Source organism: Manis pentadactyla, chromosome 10 (genome assembly GCF_030020395.1).
Source record: "Manis pentadactyla isolate mManPen7 chromosome 10, mManPen7.hap1, whole genome shotgun sequence".
Classification (NCBI taxonomy): domain Eukaryota; kingdom Metazoa; phylum Chordata; class Mammalia; order Pholidota; family Manidae; genus Manis; species Manis pentadactyla.
This window is the reverse complement of record NC_080028.1, coordinates 112080449-112100854: the sequence shown is the minus strand read 5'-3', so window position 1 is coordinate 112100854 and position 20406 is coordinate 112080449. Positions and strand designations below refer to the sequence as shown.

Here is a 20406-nt window from a genome sequence, read left to right as displayed (position 1 = left end):
AGGTGTTTCACATTGTCACAGGAGACGTGCTTAGAAAATTGCAGCTTAGGTGATTTGCCTCCCTGTAAGATTTTATTTTTTTCAAATAATAGCAAACCAGTTAATGCATATTTCTGTCTGAAAAATCCGCACGTTACTCTATCATAATAATAAATTTCATGGATTGAAACACTTTTTTAAAAGTATCTTTCAGAACTGACAATTTACATATCATGTTTCAGCCCAGTGTAATTTGAAATAGCTGAGACATTAAATCTCCTTCTCCCTAAATGGTTTTTGCCCTAATAAAAGGTGCAGGACCATCTCTGCAATTATTCTGCATGAAATTGGGCTAAATTTTTGATAATTTCTCAGCGCCACTGTTCATCACTAAAGTGATTAAGTCTATTCTTGTCCCAAAGGCTGAGCTTAAGCAAGACATTTTCCGTACCATCACATTAAGTTCAGGCCTATTAAATCAGTAGCTATTATAGTAGCTCAGGAGCAACCTACTCCCCTGCACCACCCCCAGCAACAAAAAATGGAGGAAAAAGCTAGGGCTCAGCAGCTCTGAGAGCTTGAGACCTTGCAGTTGAAAAAGCCGTGTTGGGAACGTTACACCTTGTTTTAAATTTCAGAGACTGAGCGCACATGCTTCTGGCTTGATTTGACATTCAGAAGGCACTGAGTTCAGAAGCATCAAGAAGAACGTTTGTTCATTCCAAGTTAAATTGTCAGATTTGGGTTTGATGAGGCAAACTAAATGGTAGCGCAAGGGATTGATCTTCTCTATCAATTACAAACTTGAGCTTTCTAATACTGTTCGACTTAAACAGTAATATTTAAAATGAAAACCCTTTAACTAAAAAAAAAAAAAATCAATTTAGTTCAGCCTCTTGATGTGTGTCAGAATGGTCCACCCTCAGCTGTAGAGTTCCAGCTGCCAGGCCGCTAAACGTATCCGAGCGTTGACTAGAGGTGTCTGAATAGCAGAGGGAACCTACCGCAAGGGACAGTCCAGAACAGTCATGAGACACAACACAGATAAGGACATAGAAGGAAGAAATACAGATTAAAATATCCACACACATCAGTGAAAACCATGGAGAAATGACCTTTCCAGACCTATGACTTTTTGGGTGTCATTGCCCCTCTGTTTTTTCAGTGTTCTCAAGATGTAAGGAATTAAAGAAAACCTTAAATATATATCTTAAGCTGTGTAAATACACTATCTACAGTTAGAAATTTGTTTTCATTGCAGAATATATAAAAATTCTTCCTTGGCTATAAAATCTTATCACAGAGACAGGTAGCCATGAATACTGAATTTGAATTTCTGTGAGTTCTTGTATGGACTGAGGTGGTAAAAGCTAACTGATTGCCCTAAAGCCTCTGCATCTGAAGAAATGACATTGAAAATGCCTCTCACGTCTGTCCTGTTTTTAAATGGGAGAGGCATAGACTATACTTATTGTCTTCCCTATGTTCATGTCAATGTTCTGTTTAAAATATTCTGGAAATAGAATTATCTAAGAACAATTTTACTTTATGTTTATGCTGTTTTAAATTTGACGATCAAGTGATCACCGTGTGACATTAAACATCTTAAAATCTGTACGTTCTATCTCGTTTCTTCTTCCTTCCTCTTCATAAAGTGGGAGAACCCCCACCAGCTACTTTGTCTGCCTTAAAGAGCTGCGTGAGCTGCTGTTAAATAGCTGTCTACCAATGGGGCCTATTTTTCACTTGTCCAAATTACATTTCATTCTGTACATTCAATTGTTCATAAATTAAAATAAGACCTATAAAATACTACACAGACCATATGATCTGCTTAAAATGATTCAAAACATATTTTCTGAGCATCCTAAATGCTGTGTTGCAATAGATTACTATAAGCTATGACTGACTTCCTCGTATTTCCTTTTGATCCCATTTCTCTTTCCCTCCCATCCAAAGGAATAGGTGATCAATGAAGCATGACTACCATCAATTATCTGTATTTACTCCTTTTCAGATCTTGGTCACTTATCCAGGTCATACAGGGGTAATAAATATCACTACTATGCTACAAATTACAGTCTCACATCATACAAGACATATTCTACAAAGAGAAATACAAACTTCTTGTCCTAGGGAAAAATTCTTTAGTTATCATTTAACATTATTTAGTGATTTTAATTGTTAATTCTAGGATAGAGAAAAAGTACATTTCAATTTTATTATAGTTAGGAAAATGATCATGCATTTTTCAAATTGTTGCATAGGTACAGCTGAAATTCACATACAAATCATTCGGTCCTTGTCCATCTAGGAGATTGTTTTACACTTAATTTTCCAGTAAGTTGTTTAGAGAAATCTGTATCGAATCCTGCTTGCTATGAAAAATGTTGAAATAAAGCAAGACATGATTTAAAATTTCACTTTCTACATAACAAATTGACTGAACAGAAAAGTCTTTATTGGATGTCTGTGGTTGGACACTGGTGCGTGGACTTCTGAGGCTGTCCTTAGAAACTTTGAGAACTTTTCTCAAAGTTTCTGAGCTCAGGGCAAAGCTCTCGGCGAGTGAGTGCAGGCACTGCCTCTGTTCTAAAGCCCTGAAACCAAACCAAAGTTCACTGAGTGGAAAAAGAGCCCACGGAATTTTCGCTGGTAGGCATTGCAGTCTTTGAGAAAAAATGTTTTAAACTCAGGCTGGTGAGGGTCCTGAGTTTGTGCGTAACTAGGAAACTATGCAAATGTACTGAAAATGCCTTCCTTGACTAAATTGTTTTTAAGGAGATTCATATGCTTAAGTGCAATGAATAGTAAGTAAAACCAGAAGAAGAATTTGTAAAACTGCCTTTATATGTTGCTCTTTGGGAATAAATAGAACTTTTGAGTTAAATGAAGGGAAACAGATAACTGAAAATGTTATTTCTAGGAAAAATCTCTGCATTGATATATTTAAAAAAATATGTTCCTTAGAAATATTGACTATGAATATGATTCTAAAAAATAAATGGAGACATTTAGTCATTATAATTATTAATGAATAAACTTTATCCTGAATCAAGTCATCTTGTTAATTTAGTATGAGCAGACAATGTAAGGGACACGTGGATAGCTTCCTTAAGCTTGGGAAGATAACCCAGCCAGATGCAGATTTTATAATCTGCATTATGGCTTTAATTGTTCCTAAGTGACGAAATAAGAATTTGTCTTAAAACTTCTGTCCTGTTCTTTAGGACTGGCTCATACTTCTCTCCCTTCTCCTTATGGCTCATTTTTCCTGATCCTAATTATGAACTGGGTGGATATATAGGAATGGTAACTTCCATCAAGTGTGATAAACAGCTCTGAGGCAGTTATTTAACAGTAGTTGCAGTGTTCATGAGAGAAAGGTGCCCTGCCCAAGAGGGAGAACAGTCAGATATTCTTTATTCTGTTACTCTAACTTTAAAGACAATTAAGACTGGCTTAACAGATGTGAACAGTACTTGGGCATCATTCCTATGTTATGGGCCCAGCAGTGTGGCCCTGATGGTGCCGGATGCCCTTTGCCGGCTTCTATGCTCGGGCATTGGAGAACCCTGATAAATGCTCCTGTTGCACTTTGGGATCTAGGAGAATGACTAAAAGGATTGTAAAACATTTCTACAACAATGACACGTGTTTATTTCTATATTATCTGGCATAAAATAATGAACCACTTACTATTTCAATAAGATAATCTAAAAAGAACTACAGAATGAATACATTACCTGATCTTTCATGGTCTTCCCTAAGTCTTTCACATCTTTCATGTTAATAGCATTCTTCCCTCCCTTTTCCTTTCCCTTCTTCTTGTTTTTCTTTTTGAACAAACATTTCTTGCAGATACAAAAGCAGCAGGTCAGGACTAAGAGGACCGTGACTATGGCTATGGCAATTAAGGCCCACGGTGGCACTGAAAGGGAAAAGGAGCAGAGAACATAAGCAATAAACACTGATACATGCAACATCTTTAATGATGGGCTATCGAGATATTCACTCACTAGTTCGCGTGTATGGAGGGCCAGCTGTGCTCCAGGCGCCCTGTTCTCCATTACGTAGTCCACGTTGTTTCCTCTGCACAGAGTGCTGATTCTGGCTTTTCCACTTTGCCCCTCTAGATATGTCAAATGTCATCTCTCCCCTATTGCTTTCTCTACCCCTGCAAGCTAGATTTCCATTAGTTCAGATCACAGCTCTGGACTTTGACCTTCGACGTTAAATCCTGGCTCCACCATTTGCTAGCTATGTGATCTTGGGCAAGTCATCTAACATCCCTCTGCCTGAGTATCCTCATCTCTAAAGTCGAGGTAAATTGGCAGGTACCTCATAGTCTCTTGGAAGATTAAGTAGTGCCTGGAATGTGGTAACAATAAATACTAAGTGAGGAATTCAGTGGATAGGCTTTGGGGGATTAAGAGAAAAAGGAGATGATTTTCAGACAGGGGGAGAGGCTTCAGACTTACAGGCTCTGTTTAAAATAATAAAGAATATACAGCTGCCCCTTGAATGACATGGAGGTTAGGGGTATCGCCTGTGCAGTTGAAAATTCACATACAACTTTTCATTCCCCCAAACTTAACTACTAATTTACTGTTGAGCAGAAGTCTTACTGATAACATGATCAACACATATTTCATATGTTTTATGTGTCATATATGGTGTTCTTGTGATAAAGTAAGCTGGCAAAAATGATTTTTCAGATTGTTGCAAATCTCTAAAAAATTTTTCCAATATGTTTATTGAAAATAAACCATATATAAGTGAACCCACACAGTTCAAACCCATGTTATTTGAGGGCAATTATGTAAATAAGTGTACTCAAATAAACATTTCTCTATCACAGTTGTGCATCAACTGAAAGTTAATCTATTTTCTAATATGGCATAGCCTACACCGTGTGTTTATACAAAATCAGCTCTTTCCACAAAATGTGGAAATATTTAAGTTTTCATTTTGCCTGGAAAGGAATTATTCAACTATTGAGATTAATCAGAAGAAGTAATTAGATTTGCCTGTTGCAATCAAAAGACAATGGGCACTGAAATGGTACGAAAAAGTGCTATTTTCTTCTGGCTACATAAGCATTATTAGTACCAGTGATTACTGAGCACAGCCTGGAGTACTTTGATAAAGTAAAAACACTTAAAAATCAACCTCTCTTCAAAACTGAGATAACTCACTCTCTTCGCTGTCCTTCTGCATTTAGCTTCATAATGTAGAATACTTACTATGCATATTAGTCTAAGTTATGATTGACTCCTAGGTGTTAACCTAAGGACATAAAACATTGCAACTTCTGAAAGTGTGTTTTTATCAAACAAATATCCGTGTGTGAGAGCCACAGAAAAGCCCACACCCAAAGGTGTGTTTTCTTATAGCTCTTTAATTTCATTAAACAAACATAGTGTTTAAAAAATAAAGCAAGCCTATATAACCAGTGATATAATCCATAATACCTCATTTAAGAGCTTCTACTGCTTTTGATCTAGTTAAAACCCCACCATGCATGAATGACAGAGCCTATGCATTCACTGCAGGCCAGACAATCTTAATAATGACCCTTCATTTTGAACCTCATACATTATTCTCCTCATGGACTTGTACGATCATCCCTCAGAGAGCTACATAAAAGTCTCTTAAATTACACAGGACAAGACGGAGATCGTTTGACAACTTCACAAAAAGAAAATAGACAGTGAACGCACAGGAACATTATTTAACCAAATGGAGTTAAAGAGGTAGGAACACAGGATTATAGGAAGGAATTTGAAACTGTGCAACTTGAAGGTAAACTATAACCACTGGAAAACTTTTATTTTGTGATTTTTATTTCTTAAAGTGCTTCTGTCTTCTAGGTTTGCTATCAGTCGGTCTTCCGAAGAACTTAATTTTACCTTTGGATTTGCTATATTGAATATATGAAATTAACAAAATTTTCCTCACAACTTGTTGGTAACTTTAGATAGAATAAAAAACTTGGTTATCAGTTTGTGACCCATATGAAAGCCTGACTGAATGGTTCATTATAATATAAACCACCTTTTAAAATTAAATGCAGTTGTTTGGATTGAATTCTTATGTTACAAAATTTATTCTAGTTGTGTAGAGCAACCAAATATTTAAAAGTTGTTTAGTAAGAAACACCATCTGCAGTATTATTCATTTGTAGTATTTGTAGAAATGTATTTCAATGTTAGTGAACAAATCTCATGAAATGCATTTTGGATTAGGCTAAAAATTTATTGAAGACCTACTTATGGGCCAGTAACTGTGCTATAGTTTTAAACACATTATGTCATTTAATCTTCACAGCAGTTTTGTTCATTATCTCTTCAATTTTATACAGGAAAAATGATATAGAGAGGAATAGTAAAGACTGAATAGTTTGAAAAATTCAAATATGTCTACATTATGAGGTTAAAAATGTGCATATTATAAATGCATATAAAGGAAAAAATCCTTATCTAGCTTTGAAGCCTCTTTAACAGAACATTTTGTATTAAACAAAAAAAACTAGTGAAGCAAATAAATAACAGCACAAGATGCTGCCAAGAGCGATTTCTGTAATATAAAACAGAGTTTCAATCAAAAACAGCTTTCTGCCAGTAGCAATACTTTGATGAACCTATTAGGTTATGGTTATTGCTACCCAAGTATCATTAAGTGGAATTTTATAACAAGAATTTTAACATTTAACTTAAAGAACTTACAGCAGGAAATAATAGACTAATGTAAAAACTCTTCATTAAAAATGCTATTTTCAGTTTCTAGTTAATGAATTAATCTCAGATATTGTTTAACTCAAAGGTAAACTGATGCATGAAAGTCAAAGTCAATCTGAAACTGCTCCTGATATTTTGCCTTAGACTTTGTGGCATGTGGAACAATGACTCCTTAAAAATGTCTGCATTCCGTTCCCTGGAACCTGTGAAAATATGTCACCTTACATGACAAAAAGGATTTTGCAAATGTGATTAAGGATCTTGAGATGAGGAGATTATCCTGATTTATCTGGATGGGCCCAGTGGAATCACTATATGTGAAAAGGGCAGGTAGCACTGCCAGAATCAGAGAGTTTTAAAGATTCTGTGCTGCTAAGTTTTGAAGATGGAGGAAGGGACCAGGAGCTGGGGAATATAGGTGGCCTCTAGATGGTAGAAAAAGAAAGGATATGCATTTTTCCCTACAGCTTCAAGAAGGAATTAATCTGTAGAGCCATTGTGGAAAACAATATGGAGTTTCCTCAAAAAATTAAAAATAGAACTACCATATGATCCAGCAATCTCATTCTGGGTAAATATATGAAGAAAACAAAAAATCACAGTCTTAAAGAGCTATCTGCACCCCACTGTTTATTGTAGCATTATTAGCAATAGCCAAGATACAGAAATAACCTAAGTGTCCATCAATGGATGAACAAAGATGTATATATAAAATGTATGTATAAAAATGTATACACCCACACGCGCGCACACACACACACAATGGAATATTATTCAGCCATAAAGAAGGGAAAATCCTGTCATGTGTGACAACATTGATTACCCTTGAGGACATTATGTGAAGTGAAATAAGTCAGAGACATAATTTACACAAATACTTTATCATCTCACTTGAACATGGAATCAAAAAAGTGGAACCAATTGGAACAAAGAGAAGAGTAGTGGGCACCAGGGGCTGGGGAGTGAGGGAAATGGTGATGTTGGTCAAAAGGTACAACTTTCCACTTATAAGACATGTGGACCTAATATATACCATGGTGACTATAGTTAACAATACTGTATTATAGTTGAAATTTGCTGAGAGAGTAGATCTTAAATGTTCTTCCTACATATACATGCACACACAGAGGTAATCATTTAAAGCAATGGATGTGTTAACGAGCCTTATTGCGGTAATCATTTCACAACATACATATGTCACATCATCACACCGGAACCCTTACATCTGCACAGTTCCTCGGTAGTTACAGCCGAGAAGAGAAAGAAAAGAAGGAACCAGTCCTGCTGACATGGATTTCAGCTCAGTAAAGTCTGTTCTGGATCTCTGACCTCCACAGCTAGAAAATAATAAATTTGTAGGGTTTATACTAGTCAATTTGCAGTAAATCATCAGAGTGGCAATAGGAAACCCAAGGTACAAAGCAGACCTTGGGAGATTTATAATATATGCCGCACATATGTGATTATATGGAACAGTTACAATTGGGACATTAGTGTGGGCTCGTTCTGTATTTTCTATTATGGTTCCTTCTTACCCACCCCCTTTATCTGTCCTTTCTGCAACCATTCTCATGACACTAGTGCTGTACCCAAGACTCTTTCAAAGTTAACCAGTGGTATTCTTTTGGCCAAATCCAAACATTGTGTGTGGTATGAGAGAGTTTTGATCATACATTCCTTGTTGAAATTTTCTTCTGCTTTTGTTTGCAATGCCCTTACCGGCTTTTCCTTCTATACCTCTGCTGCTCCCCACCTTTCCTTTCCCAAGCTTTAAATGGAGGGGTCATTCACGGTTCTAACCCCGAGCTCCCCTTCACAGTTTCCACGCTGTAAGCTGGTAGGCTAGGTGCTCCCTCTGTCTCCTCTGCGGTGCGCTAGCATACAGTCCCCACTGCCTATGGAGTGTTTCCTATGATGCATCCTTCATCTTTGCAAGTTTTCCTTCCCAGCTGTATGCTTTCCGTCTGTGCTTCTCTCATTTCTTACCTTCGGGATGTCGGAACCAGGTGGCAATTTTTATTCCCGAATCTGACTGGTTGGCAAGTTGTGCCATTTCTTCTTCAGTGTGTTTTATAACTTTTTAACATCTATTTCCCCCTGTAAGGTATGGGCCTGACATTGCCTCCCATCTGATCTACCTCCCATCAGTTATCTCTTCTCTCTATTTTACCTATTCATTGCCTTCAGCCAAAACTTCCTAATACACAATTTTCAACGACACTGTGCATGGCTTTCAAAGTCCTCAGTTGCCTGGCCCATTCGACTTACTGGTTTTTCTCACTGTTCACTTACATGCACCTCTATTCTCAGGCTGAGTAACTCATCGTTCTTTCCTTAATTCTACCCCATGTTCTTCTCAAGTACAATCCTTCTCTTTTGAAATTACGTTGTTCTTCCTCTTCAGTCATTTAAACATTTATTTTTCAAGGCTCAACACAAGCCTCACTGGTGTTGACAGATTTTTAAATAAAAATATCACATGCATTTGCTAAAACATCCCCTGCCCACCCAGTGGGAAATATTGCCTATGTGGTAGACTACATTAGATGGTTTGTGTTAGGCTAGTATTAAAAGACATATTATTTCAAAATAAAAAGACAAGTCTGTACCAATGTATAAAAGGTACTTTAATATACCTTCCTATCCTTGAAATTCACTTCTTCCTAACTCAAAGCTCAGCTCTTTGTAGATTACAAATGACATGAAACACTAATATTTAATGAAAACACAATAAAAATAATTTGGAAATTTGCATCAGCAGGTCTTCTGTTGGTTGGGGAAAGTGGGGAACCAAACTAACAACCAATCCCCTTATCAAGAGAGGCTGTTCTTTCGTGGGAAGTAAGAATAAATAGAGCAGTTTAAAAAAATAATTATTTAGTCCAACACCTATTTATTGAACATTTCTATGCCAGGCATTTTGCTCAGGGCTGGAATACAGTGTTAAGCATGGTTTGTGTATAATCATGAAGTTTATTATTTACCTCCCATGTATTAAAAGCTAGGTCTAATTTACTTTTCTAAAAGAAGTAGTTTTCTTATATTTGCCAAACTCAGTGTTCAGAACATAATATGGTACATATTCAGATAGAATCTATGTGGCTTAATACACTCTTGTGTATAAATTTAGTGTTCCAGGGTATAGTACAGTTATTAATGAAATCAACTAGTAAATTTTCTTTTTACAATAAAAATGTATCTCTCAGAAAAACACTTTTTTTTTCCTCTCAGGGAGTTTGGCACTGTGCAAATTAAAAAAAAATTACTTACTGGGCCCTGATATACTTTTTAGAAAAGTAGACACCCAAAATATCTTTCTCTTCAACAGTGTTGTAAAATCAAAGATGAAAACTTCACAAAGAAGAAATGTATTGCAGAGTTTACATTTATAAAAGGGAAAATTTTCATATTACTGAATGGTAGCCTATGTGCCCTTAAATTCAGTCTACTCCTCAGACACACGTTAATACGTCAGCCCTGCAGCATAAGCTGTTGGGGAGAGGGGTTTCTTAAATTTACACAAAGTGCCTTACGTCTCAGGGAGCCCTGCTTTCTCTCTCCTGATTCGGAGCTCTTGCTTCTAAATAGATTTTTTGCATTCTTAAAAGGCCTGATTGAGCACCATCAGCTTAACAGTGCTCAGTAAGTGGTATGTGGCTTGATAAAAACCCACGTAGCCATATACTTGGGCTCAAATGGGAGTGAAGTGGATGGCCTCTGAGGCTCGCCATCCTCTCCAGGGCATGTTCCTTTGGGGAGCTTCTCAGTCCTGCTTCCTCAGCTCTGATTCGCTCCCACCTCGCCCCATTACTGGGAGCTGTTGCAGCTAGGCTGGTTAACTTACGGTAGGTTTCCTCGTTGGGGTCTAGGTTGAATGTGGGGCAAAACTCACTGGTTTTGTATTTCTGCCTTGGGTTCACTTTCAAGGGCAGCGCTCCCTTATCAATTCCTTTTACATTCGTTATATTAAGGAACAACCTAAAATTCTTATCTCATTCACAAGATGAGCATTATTTCCCTCCCTGAGAAATATAGGCTGTTGCATTTACATCAGTCCTAGATACTTCAGCCGAGGGCCTCGAGATGACACAGGCAATAACAGCGTTGCCATGGTCACTACAAAAATTCATCAGTAACTTCAAACATTTTCCACCTGGGACATATCTCTGTTTTGTCCTGAGTGCCTCAACACTGCACTAATGCCTGTATAATGCATTTTATGAATAATTCACCTATTTCTTCATTCTCATATTTGCTGAAGCTTTTTGCCAACTTCTGGTTTTACCTGAAGCAATCAATCATCGTTTTAGATCATCAGACACTGATGCAAAAATGAAGAATATAATATGAAAGTGATAATTTTGCTGTTAACCAGTAGGAAAGATAATTTGTATTTCAAAACTTTGCTTTTAGACTGTTTATGAATGGTTTTTAAAAACACAAGGATAATCATTTTTCAAAAATTGACAAAACCCAAAATAAGCACACATTAATTTTAAAGCTTTTTCTAAATTATAGAATGCAAATGGAGAAAAAAAGCTCTGGAAATATGTGAATACACTCATTAGCTGCCTCTGGAGACAGCATTAAGTGTGAGATTTGAAATGGTGTATGAAGTCATACAGAATGTCGTTTAAGATTAAACCAACCAAAGGTCAGGGTGAAGAATTACTCATTATGGACTGAGATGGCTTCAAAGACTATACATTCTTGGCTCCTGGGTATTAAGCAAACTAACCTCTTTCTTCCTCTTTAGAATGTAGTTTTAAACCTCCTTTGAATTATATGCAACTTTTAAATTATGACAAAAGCTCTGGACTCTTGATGGGAGCATATGTATATGTTGTGTGTGAGCATGATGTGTGTTTCTTTGAGCTTCCACACAGCTGGGAGTGTGCAACACCCTGGTGGAGGTTACTGTTCCCTAGGTCTGCAGGACCACTGGACTCTAAATTAAAAGCTGTCCCAGAGCACCAGGGTAAAATTCACCAAGATTAGTGAATTAGGGAAAACCTACTCCTTCATTTAACCTTTCATTTGACTTCTTCTGGCAATCTGCAATGTACTTCCTCAGTGGTGGGGGAAGCGAACACAGGAAGACGGGCCCATTTCTCTGGTTGCTTATGAAGATTAGCTCCCAGGATAAAAAGGGAAAGTGACAGGAGGCAATGCAGGTTCAACACAGAATTCAGTGAAGGGGGCTCTTTAGGTTGCAGGTTAGAGAAGGGCAAGATAAAGGGTCCTAGAGTTCAAGAAAGACTTCATGGAGGAGGTGAGCACTGAAGCCTTGCTTGCCACACACTGGAAATAGCACCTGGAGAATCCAGCTCTCCTTCTTCTCCCTCTTCTGTCTGACTCTCTCCCTCCCTCCCTCCCTCTTTTCCTTTGGTTTTTAGACTTGTTTTAATCTAACCAGTTACCCAGTGGTTACCTTGTTAAAGCTCTCAGTAAGACACAGACTTATGAAAATCTACGTTAGATTTTTTTTATCATCATAAATGAAAAGATATTTCCTCATAGTAAACACACATGGAGGCTTCTCTATATAGATTTCAGAATTATCCAAAGAACACATTTCACATTACCTCTTACATACTTGTGTTGAGCTTTTCAATATGTGTCCCTGACAAAAAGCATGCTGGAAGATGTGTCTGTAAAAATGATCAAGCTGTTGGCTTGAGTCAGCTACCTGAGGCTTTGTGGACAGATGGATTGTGTCAACAGTAATATAGGACAGAGTCTCATTCACTCACTCACTCATCCCTCTGAGCATCTTTTTTAACACATTAATGTGCAACACTTTGGAAAAATAGTGAGCCAGTTTGAAATAATTTACTTAAACAGTTTACGATCCAGTTGGACAGATTTGATCAATATACACGAAGCAAACTGTGAACAATACCAGACAGCATGTTAAATGCCAAATTAAATGGGGTCTTTTGCTAAATTCTGATTCTGCTATGTAGTCACAGCAATCTTTTTCTACTTGTCAAATTAACACTTGTTTAGAATTATTTTTTAAAACCCTAAAATTTAATAAAATGAGACATCTGCCGCTCGTTGCCCATAAACTCTCAAAAAACTGGTAATACATAAAAAACTTCAGTAAAATCCATTCTATTGCTTTGCTGTGCATACAGTCACAACCTACCCATTGACAAATTTTTACCAGCACTCCTGTCTGCTGATTTGATTTCAGTAAATACTGTGCTATTGAGCAAACTCACAGACCCTGCTGGATAACTTATTAGGTTATTGATGTTTCTTGCTGAATGCAATGATTAGTCTTGCTACCAAAACTTAGTTGACTGAAGGCCATTTTATCTGCTCAGGTTTTAATCAAATAATGTTATAAAATGTCTATAATCATAGTCTGCTTTCAACAATAAGGCAAAGTTATCCATATCTTCACAATATTGGAATGTCTGAAATTTGACGTGGAATATGATGTTGGGTCTTGAGGCAGAGATAAGCCCCAACACAACTTCCAGAGGATTTAGATAAGACTCCGCAGTGGGTCCGGGAGCTGGTGTCTACAGGCTGCAGGGAGAGGTGCTTTGGTAAACATAAAAGGATGCCAGGTAAGGTGGCAGAGGCGAAGGCCATTAGCAGGCTGGCTAATCAGTTCTGAAGCCCTTGGAAATTTGTAACCATTTTCAATCATGCTGTGGACAGTGCAATTTCGTGGTTGAAGAGAAATCCATTTATCCTATGAAACCTGCAGTATGTCTCTCTTGAGTTCTGATTTCTAAGTCCAAAACTAAAAAAGAACTCTACCAAATATTTTTTTTCCTTAGTGTAAGTAACTTCCTTCTTTACTTTGTGTTAGAAATCTTCAAAATGAGCATCTCTTGGAGTCAGATCCAGTTAGTGTTTAGGTTTATTTTAGCATTTTGAATAATTTGGTTAACAATGTCTTTGAGTCTGTTTTCTCTCTGTGGCAAAGATGTCCAAGAAAAAAAAAATCTATTGCAAGAATTGAATATGATCCCCTCTTGGTAACTTGTAGATTATTCAAAATTGAGTATCTACTGGTTTCTTTCCCAAGCAATTTAATGGTATTATGATTAAATTCAATCATGATAAAAGAACATCAGCTAAAGGAGCAGATATAGTCCCTGCTTTCCTATGTTATTTTCAACTTCAGGCCAAGAGTTATAAGAAACAAACAAAAATTCCACTTAACCTTATTACCTGCTTTTGAGCAGTGTTTTTCCCTCTGTTCTTTCTGTTTATTATTCTAAGAGCAAGTGACACATTTTCAAACTTGCCTGTAACTTGGAGAGATTTGATTGCACTGTCAGAACTATGTGGTGGCTATGCATGAATGAAGAAGAGTCGGGTGTTGGAATCTTTTCAGTCATAAAAGGAAAGAGTCAGGCTCATTAATTTCATCACTATACGAAGTGACAGGCAGATGACACTGAAAACAAAGCAGCCCCTTGCCTGTTTTGCTACCCACAGGACACTGGCCCTTGATTATTCAATGCATTCCTGCAGCTCAGGACCAAACTTACTCATTTTCCTCTCCAACTATTGTCTTCTCTGTTTCTCTCAATGTTTTTTTTCTCCATGGCAATTTTATCTGTTCAATTACCAATTTGTACTCTCATTTCTTCTTTTTGTTTCCTGGTCCTTGGATTGGAACTTTTATCTTTATTCTACAACTCTTATAGCCCTGGACTTATTGTCTGTCCTTGCTTTTTTTTTAAGGGGTTTCCCTATGCCGGTTAATCTCATACATGATGGCTCTTTTCCTTTCTTTCCCTTCCTTTCTCTTCTTTCCCTTCCCTTCTTTCTCTTCTTCCTTTTAAATCTTATATCCCTTCTGATTCAAGCTTGTACTTCTAAGCCTGCACCTGTGAGCATATGACCTCAGGGCCCTGCATGTACCTTGCTTGTGTTTGTGGGTTCTCACATATCACCACTAAGAATGTAGAATTCCTTTTATTCTCTTTTCTTTGTGAAATTCAGTCATCTTTTCTTGAAAAGACTACTGGTAGACTTCCTTGAAATGTCTACCTGAGTGATACCATACATGGGCCTTTAATGTTCTCTCATCCACATCAATGCCTCTGACTCGTATTCTCTTATATTGATATTTGTTTTCCAGAAGCTTTGTGGTTCATCTCTCCAACACGGGGAGGCTATCCGAAGAGGGAGATAGTTATTGTCCTTTCCTTTGCTTTCCATGAAGTATTGATTGGGTTGGGCACCTCTAAGGCCTAAACAAATGCTTATTGAATAAACAAAAACTAGAGACAGGAAGGCGTCCTGCAAATACTGCACACACATGTGAGGGTGGCTCCTTGGACGCTTTGTTAACACCACAGGGTACACTTAAAAATATACCACAGACCAATTCCTGATAAAACTTCATTTAGAGAATCTGTGCAAGTATTCTTTGTTTTTTATTCTAGGTAAGCTTCCATTTTTCTGTCAGTTATTTTTCTAAATAAGTTTTTTATTGTACATCTACTTGAAAACATTCTCTTAGAATGATATTAGTAATGCTGATATGCTTTTCCCTTGTTAAATCAAGCACCTGCAGTATTTACTAATTCAGTTTCTCATTTACATAGTTCTCTCAATTTGACTCTCATATTACCTCAGCTCATTTGACCCTAAACACCAAAGTGCAGAGGAGCTACGGGAAATTACATGATTGTTATTTTACAGACTAGAACACAGAAGATCAGAAATGTGGCTTCCGTGATATGATTCATGTTAAGAGTTGGGATCAGACTTAGGTCTTCAATTTTTATGCTTTTCCCAAATATCCTGGCATTCTTTTGTACCCACACTAAAAAATGAGCAAATATTCACTAATTAAATTACTGCTAAGAAGAGCTAGTTTTGTGAACATATTTGTATATTACCATCAGGCTTCTTTAAACTGAAATAACTTTTAATTGTTTATGCCAAGTCAGTGAACATCACTCGTTAGAAAATCTGATTCATAATAACAGATAACAACAAGAGGGAGAAATCAGTTATAGGAAACATCATGGATCTTGACTCTGAGTTTGGCCCCATAAATCGCTGAATACATTTGATGAGGTTATTGAAACTTTCTGAACCTTAGTTTTTTATCAGGTGTAACATGGAAGGTGGGTGGAGAGAGGAGGTAATGACATGTACTCTGTAAATGTTTTGTGATATGTAAATTTGTAATGCAAAAAATGTACTTGGATATTAGCGGATCACACAAAGAAGGGTTTTAAAAGCCTAGTTTTTATTATTTGCCAGCAATTCCTTATCAGTTTCATAACTTGAAAATGCTTAAAACCTAGATGGAAAAGCAAACTCTCAAACTTATGTAGATAAAAGATGAAATACGAGCAATTTTGCATGCATAAAACAACTCCTAAGATACTCAACATGTTCTGCTTTAACAATGCATCAGAATGCCAGCATGATATTCTAAAATAAAGATTGCTGTCGAAAAACTGTGAGGCAAAGCATTTTGGTAGTGCTCAAGCTATTCCTGGAGAAATAATAGAATAAATATATCAAACTTTTGGGGAGAATAAAAATAACCTTTTCAGATCATAGTAGCCAACAATTGTTATTCAAATAATGCAAACCCCACTAGAATCATGTTAAATTTGTACTGATGGACATAAACATAATATGCATTACTTTGTATTTTTAATAGTTTCCCAGCCCAGCTAGAACTACCTGAGGTCATGTTTAAACACAGCAGTAAACATATAGAGACAATGCCATACTATCTCACTTATTCGTGGAGTATGAAAACAAAGCAAAACAGAAGGAAGGAAACAGCAGTGGCCTTGTAGACACTGGAAGGTGACTAGTGGTCACCAAGGGGGAGGGGGAGGTGTATAAAGAGGCACAATAATTTGCAATCACAATATAACTCTGTCACGGGGACAGTAGTACAGCATGGAGAATGCAGTCAATGATTCTGTAATATCTTTCTATCTTGATAGATAATCGCACTAGATGGGATGAGGATTTAATAATATGGATGACTGTTGAACCACGGTACATTCGAAACCAACCACCTAAGATTGTTTATCAATGATACTTCAATACAAAAAAAAGACACAGTGGCAAGATTTTCTACTGGCAAAATGTCCTTTTTGCCTAAACACACTGTCAGTTCTCTGTACCTCAGTTCACACTAACAACAATATGGTCTTGGATACTTCATAATTGGCCAAGTATATTAAGTGAAAAAGCTACCTTGAATTTAGCCTTACTATTCAATAATTACTTATGTACACATTTAAATTATAATAATATTTTTCTAAAGAATCAACTTTGACTTTATGCCATGTATTTACATTGAATAATTTACAAAGTAGGTGGGTTTATTATTTCACTTATAATCTTCATTCATAGATGGTAAATTTAAGTAATCAGAATCAATAAGACTGTCCAAAGATCCTAAGAAAAAATCATGGCCTGATCTCAACCTCAGTGCTTTGAACCATCAAGCTCTTTCTATTAGTCCAGTTCTGGTAATTCGGTTTCAAATCAATGATTGTAGGATTTAAACTTACTAGGGTCACAGTTTTTGGTCCTTTATAATTTAAATCATTCCAATGCCGTATTCATTTAATATGTCATATTCATAATTTCCTGCTGTCTTTGCTCATAATTTTCAAGAAAACAAGGTTAAGAGCCAATAGTTTTCTTTTGGTGGTTTTGATTAGAATTGTAACATGAACAGATTCACATTTTAATCTGGTATCAGTAAAATACTGAAATAGCTATAATATAACTAAAATAGTAAACTAGTGAAATAGCCAGATGATTTTCTTTAAGGCTCTAAAGCTATGAAACTTGATGGAAAGGATAGCTGTGTTTTTGTTGTTTTTTTTCTTCAGTATTTTACTTATATGTAACCATCAAAGTCAAGAACCTGGTCACTGTGCAAAGACTGTAATGTTTATAACCTTATAGGATCAATACATCCAGATATTGCCTGGAGGAAATATAATTATGTTGCTATACTCGTGGCCTATAAGAGTCTTTGAAAAACTGTAATAGAGACCTTACTTAACAAATTTAGGCAAATGCTTTTCAAGCAGCGTAAAGTTCTATGTTTGCAGTTCACCTTAATGCTTTTAAGTGGAAGAATAAAAGCTACTCAGCAGACTGATGTGGGTAAATCTTTTTGACTAAGGGTCAAACTATTATCTTTGTAAAATAAGGTTACTTTGTATTAAATATTGATGGGCAGAAAGGAAGGAAGCAGCAGAGAACTCAACATAAAACGGATCAGAAGAAGGATCCTGAGGAAAAAAAAAGAAATGGAGGCTGTTATCTCCAATTGAAAAAGCTCACCACTAACTTCAGAAGGATAGTGCATTGACTTGTCAGTGCGATTGATTGATTGATTGCACTAAACCATTTCTTTAATCAGTGCTTCTTGAAGTCCTATCACGTATTTGAGACAAATGGAATGACACTGAGGAATGCATTCTATGGACTTTGCAAAGTGGTGGTGGTGGGGTGGCAGTAACAATCCTGTGTAATGTTAACCTGGCTCAGCTCCCTTCTTGAACCCTGCATTCCATCCTCCATTCCCAGCCCTTCTTGAAGCCCATGGTGCTGCCTCATACCTTGGTTTTCTGTTTTCCATTTTCTCTGCTTCCTCTGTTGCACTGTTTGGTATGTGAGGTAGTCAGGAAAGGGGAGGACAGAGTATGGAGTTGGGGGAAACTAGTTGGGAGCAATTTTGTTCTTTGTCACTTTTTCTGATTGAGCAGCCATCTACATTGTGAAATGGGAAGGGGAGGTGGTAAAGGGTATGAGGTTGCAGTACATTTCCAGGAGAAGAATTGAGAGCTTCAAGAGTTCTCAGCAGGTGGCAGAGAAAGCAATTGGCACCTCCATGCTCCTACATCTGTGGTTTTATTTAAGGGTGGTATGGGTGAGAACCTCAGGGGTAGCCTCAAAATGCAGCTGGGAAGTTGTCAAGATGAGCTTAAAGATGTACATTCTTTCATCAAGTACCCGCAGTCCTTGGAGTTGGACATGTAGCACGTTGACACAATACTTAATGTCAAAAGCAATCTTGGCTCCAGTCCACACCCCAGTGCCTACCAATCAAAACCAGTGATTTTACAACAGCAGATGTTAACACCTACGGCTGGAAAAAATATCAGAGACGAGTCAGGAAGTTGGAGTTAGATAAGAGAAGTTTCTTTTCTTTAGAAAGATGGGATAAATACTGTTTATTTCAAGTGATTTTGTAATTTTTCTAGGCAAAAGCCCAATTATGCTATAAAATAGGCTACTTGGAAAAAAGCAGAGTATAAGGAGAAAAAGTCCTGTTAACACAACTGATCAGAATCAAAATCAATGTACAGTAATGGAAAGTAAGTTCCTCAAGTAGCTGAAACATAATGATTTAGTATTTTGTGTTACAAAGCAACATAGGAGTTTTGCCTTCTAGATTAGAATACATTTGGATTAATGGACCTCATAAAGCAGTTATTTTGGCATGATGTCAACGTAATTTGATTTTAAGTTAAAATGAATGTTTATGTGTGAATTTTAATAAGTGTGAAATTTAATAATGAAAACAGAAAATCATAGAAAGTCAATTATATTACATATTACTTCAATGATCAGGGTATATAAAGAAGGTACTGAGGTTTGGAGTCAACCCTGAGTTTAAAATCCAGGGAGTCTTCTTCTTCTTTGAGTCTTTATTTCTCTACATGAAAAGTGGGAATAATGATACCATGATGACAATTGTGAGAATTACATAAGATGATACATTGGAACACCTAGCACGTAGATGGGGTTTAATGAATGCGAATTCACTTTCCCATTTTAAATAATAATACACATCAAATTCTATTGTAACATTTCATATTATTCTGAAAGTATTTCTTAGTAACATATTGAAAATAATTAGACCCACACAATAAAACCATATGAAACTTCATGAATTTCCTCTGAAAAACCTGGTTCTATTCAGCTCTCTTAACATGTAAAGTAAAAGAAATTCGGCCCAGTGTAATTTCTACAACTTGGAAGGAATGTAGACAATTTGAAATTCATTCAGCATAAAAGAAAGAAGACCTTTATGTCTCAGTGGGATCTGTTAGATTTATAAGATAATTAAGGATCTGTTCTCTGGTTTCTGAGAAGGGAGAGTGAGAGGGAATAAACATAGTAGAGCAGAAGAGATTGAAAATATTAAGAGCAGAGGTAGAAATCTCTTCATGTAAAGAGTCGATCCACATTGAAAGAATTTTAGAAAGAGCAGCCCTGGCGTAGGCCATGCAGTCCTCAGGCAGTGAGAGCGAGCAGGCAGCTTTGGTGTTCGTGCCCGGCCGTCCCTTACTGGGTGGGTGCCCAGCCTATGTCGCTGAAGAATATTAACACTATTTGAGGGAGACTACTGAGCGCTCAGTGGCATTTACAGCCTCAAAGAACAAATGAGAGGTGGCGGAGGGGCTGGACTGGAGGGTCTCCTGGGTCCCTCTTGGAAGTTTACAGCGTCTCCAGGTGGAGGGAATCATCTTCCAAATGAGGCTTTATCTTTGACCTCACAATAGGGTCAGCTAACTTAATACAAAAGTTAACTCTTCTCCCCTTTAACAGAAATAAAGGGTCCCCTTGAGACCCAGGTCGATGGAAAAAAATGACTTTTCTATAAAAACAGAACATTAAATTTTTCCTTAGGAAAGTAACCTACCAT

The 20406-nt window shown here is 36.9% G+C and overlaps 1 protein-coding gene across 3 annotated transcripts in view; it reads right to left on the bottom strand.

The window, feature by feature from the left end:
• SYT1 (synaptotagmin 1) overlaps positions 1 to 20406 on the bottom strand; it is a 528661-nt gene that overhangs the window by 137356 nt on the left and 370899 nt on the right. For all 3 annotated transcript variants that reach the window (XM_036912317.2, XM_036912315.2, XM_036912316.2), the window contains one exon: positions 3726 to 3910. In XM_036912317.2, coding sequence (XP_036768212.1) covers positions 3726 to 3910 — 185 coding nt within the window. The remainder of the gene's footprint in view (positions 1 to 3725; positions 3911 to 20406) is intronic.